This window comes from Ailuropoda melanoleuca, chromosome 4 (genome assembly GCF_002007445.2).
Source record: "Ailuropoda melanoleuca isolate Jingjing chromosome 4, ASM200744v2, whole genome shotgun sequence".
Taxonomy (NCBI): domain Eukaryota; kingdom Metazoa; phylum Chordata; class Mammalia; order Carnivora; family Ursidae; genus Ailuropoda; species Ailuropoda melanoleuca.
The window spans coordinates 38,318,258-38,328,755 of NC_048221.1; the positions used below are offsets into that span (position 1 = coordinate 38,318,258).

Sequence of the window (10,498 nt, forward strand, 5' to 3'; positions counted from 1 at the left end):
GTGCGCGCTGGGGGCGCGCGTGCTTGCCGGTGGCCCGGCGGCCCGGCGCGGCGGAGCGTGCGATCCCGGCGGGGCGCACGTGGCCGCGCCCGGGAAGCGGCAGTGGGGTCCGCATCCGCGCGCTCGCCTTTAGGGGCTGTCGCGGGGATCCGGACCCCGAAGCCGCCCCCGGGAAAGTAGTTCCGCGCAGTTTGCGCGCGCCACTGGGGCTTGCAACTGCCGCGCCGTTTGCAACGCCTCGAGGCTTGTAGTACCCCGGGAGCCGGCAGGGCCTCTCTTTTGGCCCGGGTTCCCCCGCTCCCCTCTGCTCCTCTGCCACGCGGAGCTTTGTATCTACCTCTCCTGAAGTCCTGGCCTCCTGCCGACACTCCAGTCCTAAGCCCCCTCCCAGGCCCCTGATGCAGGAGAGAACTGTGATGAAAGGGTGTGGCACAACTAAAGGTTCCCCAAAGCCCGGACACTCGGGACACCAACTACCGCTTGAGACCCACCACCCCCTCCCCCCGCCAGAGCCTAAATAGGGCGTTTCCCTAGGGAAGTGCTGTTCAAATCCTGGCGGCCACATGCCAGCAGTCTAACCTTATGCCTCAGCTTCTTCAACTGCAAGATGAGGCTACAACCCTCCTCCTAGGGTGGGTTGTTTGGAAAATTCAGAGATGTCATACACGAAAAGCACGCAAGTCAGTGGCTGGCACTGAGGAAGGACCAATACAAAGTGTTGGGTTAAGAACTATTATAACTGGGTCTGGCTTGAGCACCATTTCCCCCACTTTAGAAGATTCTTGAAGGCGAGGAACAGGTAGTACCCTTTACTTTCTGTCCAGCTTCAAGAATGCTTGTCAAATTGACTTGAACGTGACTCAGGCCCCTGCCCTCAGGGAGTCAGGACCCTAGATGATAAGATAAAAGGCTTGGCTGGGCGGAAGCTCTGGGTGGGGGTAGGGAATTGGTCAAAGAAGGATGCTAGAAGTTGGGAGGTGGGCATAGCGGTGTGGAGGGAAGATAAGACAGGCCTGCAGCCTCTACTGAGATACGTTTATATGCAAACACAGAGTGGGTTATCAGGACTGCCCCATGGAAGGGAAACATACCAAGGCACGAGACAGGGGAAGCTCACTGAGACTGAATGCCCAAGGAGCAGGAAGTCCTAGGATCTTTCCAGCGAACAGAAGGGAGAGAATAAAAGAGGGAGGGAATGAATGTGTCAAAGATAAGCTTGATCAGCACATGCTGTCCTTTGCAGGCAGGCACACCCTGGAGAGCCAGGAGGGACGGCATTATTTAGCAAGGGTCAGCAACCTCCCAGGACTCCCTGGCTTCGCCCCTTGCCTTCTAAGGAAGGGAGGGAGAAAAGGAGGAAGAGGAGGGAGGCAGAGGGCCAAAGGGGCCAGAGTAAGCCAAGGGGCATGCACACAAGCCATGGCCCAGTGCCCACCGCATTTGCCTCTGGTGTCTGCCTGGCTTCCTCCCAGGACTCCACCCCTGGTATGAAGGTACTGAAAGAAAAGGGGCATTAAGAAATCCCTGGAGGAGTGGCCTCTGGGTAGGGGAACTGGGTAGCTGGGAGCAACAGAGAGTGGAAAGGAGATGGACTGAATTATGTACATGGAATAAAATGCACAAATCATTTTTCAGCTCCATGATTTTGTATAGATATCTACTGCACCTTTGTATCCACCATACAGATTAAGATACAGAAATTTTCATCCTCCCAGCGAGTAACTCCCCTCCCCACAGGTAACGTCTATTCCAACTTCTGTTACCAAAGATTAGTTTTGCCTGTTTGAGTGTCATATACATGGGTCATATGGTATACATTCATGTGTCTGCTCAACATAATATTTGTAATATTCTTCCATCTTGTTGCCTATTATCAGTAGTTCCTTTTTATTTACTCGAGTATGTGGAATTCCATTGCAAATACAAGGTAATACAGTTATCCCTAAGAGATGGACTTTCTTAGTGCATTTTTTTTTATTCTTTGACCTATTTCACCTTTTCAAAAAAAAGTTTTTAAAAATGTTTTTAAGAAAAAAGAAGTTGCAGAATAGAGAACTAATTTCTAGGAACATATCAGACCCACATATCACCATGTGGTTGTAACGGTAGAGGCTCTAATTCCGTTCCTTTGTTGAAGGTAAGTATCTACTGAAAGTCTCCTTTAGGGACAGACAAGGCTACTTCTGGAGCAGTGTGCTATAAAATGTCCTGGCTCTAGGCAGAACATCAGACTATCATTCTAGAGTGGTGATTGGCACCTGAGCTGTGTGGGAAACAAATCTTCCTCCATGGCATTGCCTTGAACCACTGTGGGGTGTAGGGAGGAATGGGATTTGACAGCCCCTCCCCTGCTTTTCTTTTTCCTATTTTGAACTTCCATTTCAAGTTTCATTTGAAGGAACGGTTCTACTGCTTTAAAAATTATTTGTAGTCCATGTTCTTTAGAGTAGATGCTGGTTAGAAGCACTTCCCAAGACGTGTCTGATGCAAATGATTCCACAGATACACAAGACAGATTGAAAGACCACCTTCTGCCTCTCTTCCCATCATTCACTGTACTTCAGTCACACTGGCTTCTTTTGCTGTTCCTGGAACACTCATGCTCCCATCTCGGGGCCTTTGCACCTGCTGTTCTGTCTACCAGGAATGCTCTTTCCCTAGATAACCACATTCTTAGCTGCCTCACTTCCTTCAGGTCTTTGTTCAAAAGTCACATTCTCTGTGAGGTTTTTCCTGGGCACCGTATCTAGACATATCACACACCAGCCCATAACCCGATACTTTAACTACTTCTGTCCCCCTCAGCTACTTTACTTTTTCCCCCCTTGACTACTTTACTTTCTTCTCCTTAGCACTTATCACCATCTACATAATGTGTAGTTAGGTTACTTATCTTGCTCAGCAGATCTTTGCCGAGCAGAATATAAGTTCCATAACAGCAAGGATTTTTTTCTCTTGTTGTTGTTTTTCCCTCCCACTCTTCTGCGTAAGTGCCCCGTAGAGTGCCTTGTAAGCATGCATTGAAGGAGTGGGGTCTTTATCCTGAGTGCCATGAAAGCCACTGATGAGTTGATCAAGAATATTTGTCTACCTGAGACTGTGGTCTGCCTTAATAAATGAGACTCCGGGAGAAAGCAGACCCCTCGAGGGAGAGGTAGTGAAGGACCTTTAAATTGTCCTGATAGAGCAGGACAGGAGCTCCAGTGGGCTCCCCTTCCTTTGCTCAAGAAAGAAGCAAAAATTACTGATCCCTGCCAGGGGTGCCTGGGTGGCTCAGTTGTTAAGCGTCTGCCTTCAGCTCAGGGCGTGATCCCGGTGTTCTGGGATCGAGCCCCACACCAGGCTCCTCCGCTGGAGGCCTGCTTCTTCCTCTCCCACTCCCCCTGCTTGTGTTCCCTCTCTCGCTGGCTGTCTCTATCTCTGTCAAATGAATAAATAAAATCTTTTTTAAAAAAATTACTGATCCCTGCCAAAGAAGGGTCTGGAATGTTATCAACTCTGATGCCTCCTGCCTTTAAATTTGCAAGTGCTACTCCTAGACAAAAAACCTACATACTCACCAAGAGTAGGACTTCGAACTTTAGGAATACCCAGTAAAGCTATTATAAACAAGTGAGAGAAAAAAAGCCTTTCTCCAAATGCCTCATGGTTTAAGCCACCCCACCCATGTTTCACCTTCTGATCTGAGTCCCAAACTGCAATTCGGTGTGAGGTTTTCACTAGTCTGCAGTGAGAGGAGATAAGAAAACTAATGGTAAATGTATGCATACTTTCCTACATCCAAGTAAATTGCCAACAATTGATTCTCGGGAAAGAGTATTTTTTATAATGAGATCATGTCCTTCCAACTTTTTTCTTTTCTTGGAAGATTAGATAATTTAATGCCCCCTCACCTCCNCCTCCTCCCCCCCCCCCCCAGATTTCTAGGTTTATTAACTTCTTGGCTTTCAAGATGTTCTTGCTTGTCATTGAGTAAGAACATCAGATTCGTGCACTAGACCAGTGCAAAAAAAGAATTTGATATTCATATCTTGAGTTGAAGGCATAATACTCTTATAGAAATAGTGCCAGACCCCTTCAAACACTCTTGCTTTTTCTGCTTTATCATTCTTGGTGTAATAAATGCCTTTTTAAATAAAGGCAGTAGTAGACGTTAGTTGTCTTTCTTAAAATGTTCTCAACTGGCCACATCACATGGTGATGATTCTATGTTGACTTGTTTTTTTTTTTTAAGTAATCTCTACACCCAGTGTGGGGCTCAGACCCACAACCCCTGGGATCAAAAGCCCACGCTTTACTGACTGAGCCAGCCAGGTGCCCTCATGTTGACTTTCTAACCTTCTCTCCTCACCAATTTCATTCTTGATATCTTAGGCATACCAAAATCTAAATGATTTTAATGAAACTTTCAGTGGGAGTGTTACTGAGGAGAAGAGGAAGAAGAAAACAGTATGATTTGGTGACTAAAAGCCCTTAAGCAGGCCAGAAACTAGGAAGGTTAAGATTCTGACCCTAATTGCTAAGATTTAATGCCCTGCTTTGCACTGAATGTTCCTTCAGTGGTTTAGGAGAAAACATTGTTTCTCGAAGCAACTAACTACGTGGAGTGTTTTAGGAACTGCGGAGAACCTAGCTCACTTTACAGAAAGACTGGGGCTTGTGCCGGTATCACTGGGGACATCTGCGGAGCAATACTGAGGATGGGATTAACGTCTGGAGAAGCAGCCTGGAGTCAGAGAGAGGTGGAGCTTCCCTGACCATCTGTGTTTGAACCTTAACCAGATTTTGCAACCACCCTGTGTCACCTGTGCACGTGCTTATCAGAGCTGTGAAGTTTTATTGATCCGCTTCCGGCACAGTAGGAAATATCACCAGTCAAAATCGTCCTGGGTTAGACCTCATGCCATTTATAAAAATTAATTCCAAATAGATCATAGACCTGTGTGTAAAACCTGTAACTATAAAACTTCCAGAAGAAAATGCAGGAGAAAACCTTTGTGCCCCTGCGTAGACAAAGATTTCTTAGACGTGATACAAAAAACATGATCCATAGAAGAAAAAGTTGATAGTTCAGACCTTATCAAAATTAAAAACTGCTCTTTTAGAAAGACACTGTTAAGAAAATGAAAAGACAAGTCAAAGACTGGGAGAAAATATTTGCAAAGTCCATATCTGATAAAGGAATCATATCCAAAATATATATAGAACTTTTACTACATGCTAAAAGATAGGCAACCTAATGAAAACATGAGCAAAAGATCTGAATGGACATTTTGCTGAGAAGGATATGTGAATGGCTAATAAACACATGAAAAGACACTCAGCATCATTATTCATTAGGAAAATGCAAATTAAAAGCACAATTAGATACCACTGCACATTAGAATGGCTTAAATCAAAAAATCCTGACAATCCCCAGTGCTGGGGAGGAAGTTCAGCGACCCTCACAATGCCAGTGGGAGTCCAATATGGTACAGTTCCTCTGGGAAAATGGTTTGGCAGTTTCTTATAAAGTTAAACATACACTTACCATATGAGCCAGCAATCCCACTTCTAGAAAGTTACTAAAAGAAATAAAGACATATGTTCACACAAAAACCTGTACTCAGATATTTATAGCAGCCTTATTCATATCACCAAAATCTGGAAGCAACCCAAATGCCCTTCAGCTGGTGAATGAAAAACAAAGAGTGGGTCCATCCCTACCACGGAATACTACTCAGCAAGAAAAAGGAACAAACTACGGACATATGCAACACAGATGAATCTCAAATACATTATCCTGAGGGACAGAAGCCGATCTCAAAGGTGACATACTGTGTGATTCTATTTATATGACATTCTGGAAAAGGCAAAACTATAGGGATGGGCAACGTCTAGATCAGTGGTTGCCAGGGGTTGGGGTGGAAGGAGGGTTTGACCAAACAGAGGAGCAGCAAAAGGGGGTTTGGGGAGAAGATGGAAGTCATTTACATCCTGATTGTGGGGGTGGTTACAAGACAAAATGCACTTGTCAAAACCCAGACCTATACACCAGAAGAGTTTTATTATATATAAATTATTTTAGTAAATCTGACTTTTGATCATTCTGCCATCCTAGAATGGAAAAGTCCTCCAGCCTCTACATTCCATACTGCCTGCCCCAGTGTTAATATTAACCACAAGAGCTCGCATTTTGTAGTTTAGCTGTGTGCCAGCACTGTGGGAGATCCTGTGCGTTCCTGAGTGTTTTTCTTAGTAACTCACACAATTAGACCCTCATTCTTAGAATCATCCTTGACTCCTCTCTTAACCCTATACCCTTCATCCAGCCCATTAGCAAATCTTCTGCACTTGACCTTCACACACATCCTGAATCGGACCACGTCTCATTATGTCTATTGCTATCACTCCGGTCCAAGCTAGGATCACCTTTCAGCCGCCTAAATGGCCTCCCTCCCTCTCCTCTTGCTCCCTCCACCTGTCCGGATGTGCTAGGTTATGCCCAGAAGCGGCATGCCCGCTGCAGGCAAGCTGCAGCTCTGTCCCATACTCCTCCCCTACACCCCAGGCTGATGAAGCAGCTTCCACTTGAGCACTGCTGGTCACAGAGAGAGGGGGTGAGGAGTTCTGGAGAGACTAGCGCCGGCAACTAATGAACGGCTTGGCCTGTAAGTGACACTCCTGACTTCTGCTCACTGGTCACAGCTCCTGGGCCCACTCAGTGACAGGATGTGCGGCCCACCATATGCCCAAGAGGTGGAGAGCAGGAAGTATGTGTCCATCAGCTTTGTGATAACCACAACTCTTTAAAGTCTCTTTTCCACACGGTGGTCAGAGGGATGTCCACGACAAAGGCAATCCCCTGCTCAAAATCCTCTAATGACTGCTCTTGACACTTTAATTAAAATGCAGAATCTTGACCCTGGCCTTCAAGGCTTCTGACTTCATCGACTTCCAACCCAGCTCCAGGCACACTGGCCTCTTGTGGTTTCCCGCCAAGCCCAACCACCTCTTCGGGCCTTTCTATCTGTTCTCCCCCACGTATGACCATGGCTCCATTTCTCTCATTGTCCAGATGTCTGCTAAATGTCCCCTCTTCAGAGAGGAACTTCCTGACTGAGATATCATACACACCATAGCCCCTGGTCAGTTTTCCCCTTATCTTGCTTTATTTTTCTTTCTATCGTTATTATGTCTAGCATTGCACAATGTATTATTTATTTTTGTCTGACTCTCGTGCTATAATCTAATTTCTATCTATCAGGACAATGATTTTGCTTTGTTTCTGTATCCCTAGTGCCTAGAACAGTGTAGAAAATGTTCCTCCACATAGTAGGGACTCAGAAGTTATTTGTGGAATGAATGAAGCACTTTTACATCTATGACCCCATTGAAACCCCAAATGACCCAGTGAGGTAAGAACTATTATTACCGCCCTACTTGACAGAGGAAGGATCAGAGTCAGGGAAGTGATTTGCCTGGAGTCCGGGACAGGGTTTGAGTTCAAACTCAGCACCTGATTTCCCAGCTCCACCTCTCTCTCTTTTTTTTTTTTTAAGTTTTATGTATTTATTTATTTGAGAGAGGAAGAGAGAGAGAGTGGGAGTGGGAGGGAGAGGGAGAAAGAATGCGAAGCGACTCTGCACTGAGCACAGAGCCCAACACGGAGCTGGATCCCAAGATGGCGAGATCATGTCCTGAGCCTGAAACCAAGAGTCAGACACTTAACTGACTGAGCCCCCCAGGGGCCCCCCAGCTCCACCTCTTAATTTCTCTCTTCACCGTGCTGTTCGTGAAAGCGCAGCTTTCATTGGCAAACAACCAGCCAGTTTGGGAGGGAAGGTGAGCAGACATGGAAGTTCAAGCGGTCCTTTCTGACAGAAGATCCCAGAGTCCTCTTAAAGACGGAGAGGTTTTCTGGCCCTGGTACACCTAGTTTGTGGGCCCACATTACAGTGAGTTCTTGCCGAGTCGGACAAGACAGGCGTGCCAGAACCCGGGGAATGAATGACGCACTTTGGCATGGCTCCACTTGGGGCCTTAGGAATATGCAGAGCAGGGGTTCCCTATGATGGTGTGATTTCCTTCATTGATTCAACAATAGCTGTTGATGCCTTGGATCCAGAAACTGCTTCCCTAGCAGCTTGTCCTTGATACCTTGATACTTTCTACCTTTAGAATCAGAGTCACAGAATTTTGAGGGTAGAAAGGAGAGCCAAGACAATCCATTTACTTGTGTCCTTTTAGTTCAAGGGAAAAACCGCCGGGGCATGGAGATCACAGAGGGCTCTCACACACCTGGCTGCCCTGATCCTCGCTGCCCCCCTCGGGGAGAGTTACGTCACCCCTCTCCTTAGGATGAAGATGTGCACAGCCGAGGCTCAGGCGGGTTTATGACTTGCCTAAGGCCATAGACCCACGAGCAGGTTTGAAACCCGAGTTTCAAAACCTGCTTTTCTGACGGCAGGTTCTCCTATACCACAAACAGCATCCGCGGAGCCCAAACATCCTGGGACACCTTAGGAATTAGATTAAGGAAGAGGCTCACCCACAGGACATCTAATGTCGGGGTCTGTTTATTCACTGTCATGAACTGAATTGTGTTCTTCCTCAAATTCATATAGTAAGCCCTGAGCCCCAGCACCTCAGAAAGTGACTGTATTTGGAGACAGGGCCTTGAAAGCAGTGATTAAGTTAAAGCGAGGCCCTTACAGTGGGACCTAGTCCAATGTGACTGGTTTCCTTATAAGACAGGAGGAGACAGGAGGGACGTGTACACAGAGAGGAAAGGCCATGTGAGGACCCAGTGACTGGGAGGCTGTCTGCAAGTCAGGGAGAGGCCTCAGGAGAAACCAACCCCGCCGACACCGTCATCTCGGACGTCCAGCCTCCATGACGAGAGACAACAAATTTCTGTCGTCTAAGTCACCCAGTCTGTGGTGTTTGGTCCTAGCAGCCCAAGCACACGAATAGTACACATGTCATGAGTTGGTGAGTGGCTAAAGAGAGGCCACCCATGGGGTAGGGATAACCAACCAATATGGAGTGTTTACTCAGGTGTGGTCTGAAAGCGTTAGGTGTTTTCATGAAATGAATGCTAACAAAAACCCCGTGAGGTGGGTTCTGTGATGGTGCTCCTTTTATGACTAAGGAAACTAAGACAAAGTAGTCGCTTGCCCTGGCTGCACAATTGTAAAGCAGCAGGGCTAGGATTCGAATCCAGGCAGCCTGGGCTCCCAAGCCCTTGTCCCAAAGGATCTAGTTGAGTTAGTTATCATCATTCCCGTGGTCCAGGTGCGGAGACTGACACTCAGACACTTGTCCAACATCCCAGAGCTAGGGCACAGAACCAAAATTCCAAGTTCTTTGTATTTCATCACAAACGGAATCCCTGGAACTCAAGAATCCGGAAACTCATTCACTGGAGGAAGGGAAGAGACCCAGCGTGAAAGAGCAGGAGCAAAAATCCATGTACACACAAAATGAACTTGCAGGGGGAGGCGTGGGATAGAGAGGTTTGGGCCAACTAAAGGGTAAGGGAAGAGCGTATCATGGAACCAGAATCTGGGAAGGCTAGGAAGAGGGGAATGTAGAAACCAGAGACCTTTGAGGAGTATGGGGTCCCCCACCCCCTTTATGTGTCGTATCCCCCCTGTTGCTACTGCCCATGGACAGAGAAGTGAAGTAACTCGCCCCGGGGCCACATAATGAGGCAGGCAGCTGGCAGGGTTCACTCAGGAGTCCTTGACTCTCAAGTCCACTCCCCTCTTTCATTCTCAGCTTCAGTAGCTATTTACAAGACACCCACTATGGGCCTGATACCAGAAGCTGACAACAGCGGGATAAAAGACATGGCAGGCCTTGGCTTCGGGAGCACACGGTCTGGAAGAAACAGGTACACGTGCAGATCATTTCCAGGGTGGTGAGGACCGTGGTGGCCAGGTGATCGTAATCATCAGGGTTCTCTTGCCTCCCAGTATCTTCCTTCTTTCCCAAGCAGTTTATTGGGCCTGAGCTCTCCGTCTTAAGGAAGAAATCGGACAGAGTAGAAGGAAAAAAGGCCTGTCAGCCTCTGCCTCTCGTGTTCCATAATTCTAAACTCTCAAAATTCCCCGGGGGCAACCCAGGGCAGGCAGGGGGATAAGTAAATGTCCCAAAGAAGGAAGTGGAGGGGTTGCTATCTCCAGACAAGAAAACTCTTCACAGGTGCTGCGAGGGGGAGAGAAGACAAGGAGTTAATTAGGGGGAGAGAGCAGAGGGCCAGAGAGCAGGAGGGTCTGTCCACGAAGGGGACCCTGGGAAGGCCGCAAGACTGCAGGGCAGGTGCAATGGCGGCAGTATCCCAGCAGACAAAGCCAAGGCCGCCTGGCAGAAATTCTAGGGACCCAGCATGGTGTGAGCATTGCCTACGTGACGCCCGAACTTGAAGGGGCCATGAAGTGGAAACCAGGGATGTCTTTATGGCAACGTGTGATGCACAGATGCCCCAAGACCAGGCAGGCACCTCCCTTAACAC

The 10,498-nt window shown here is 47.5% G+C and overlaps 1 protein-coding gene across 1 annotated transcript in view; it reads right to left on the reverse strand.

Annotated features, from left to right (window-relative positions):
* The window catches only part of RYBP (RING1 and YY1 binding protein), an 89,276-nt gene extending 80,420 nt beyond the window's left edge, over positions 1–8,856 (reverse strand). The window contains exons 1-2 of the mRNA XM_034657251.1: positions 8,840–8,856; positions 20–395 (exon numbers count right to left, since the gene is read on the reverse strand). Of these exons, the coding sequence (XP_034513142.1) occupies positions 20–395; positions 8,840–8,856 (393 nt within the window). The remainder of the gene's footprint in view (positions 1–19; positions 396–8,839) is intronic.
* Positions 8,857–10,498: the final 1,642 nt, after the last annotated feature.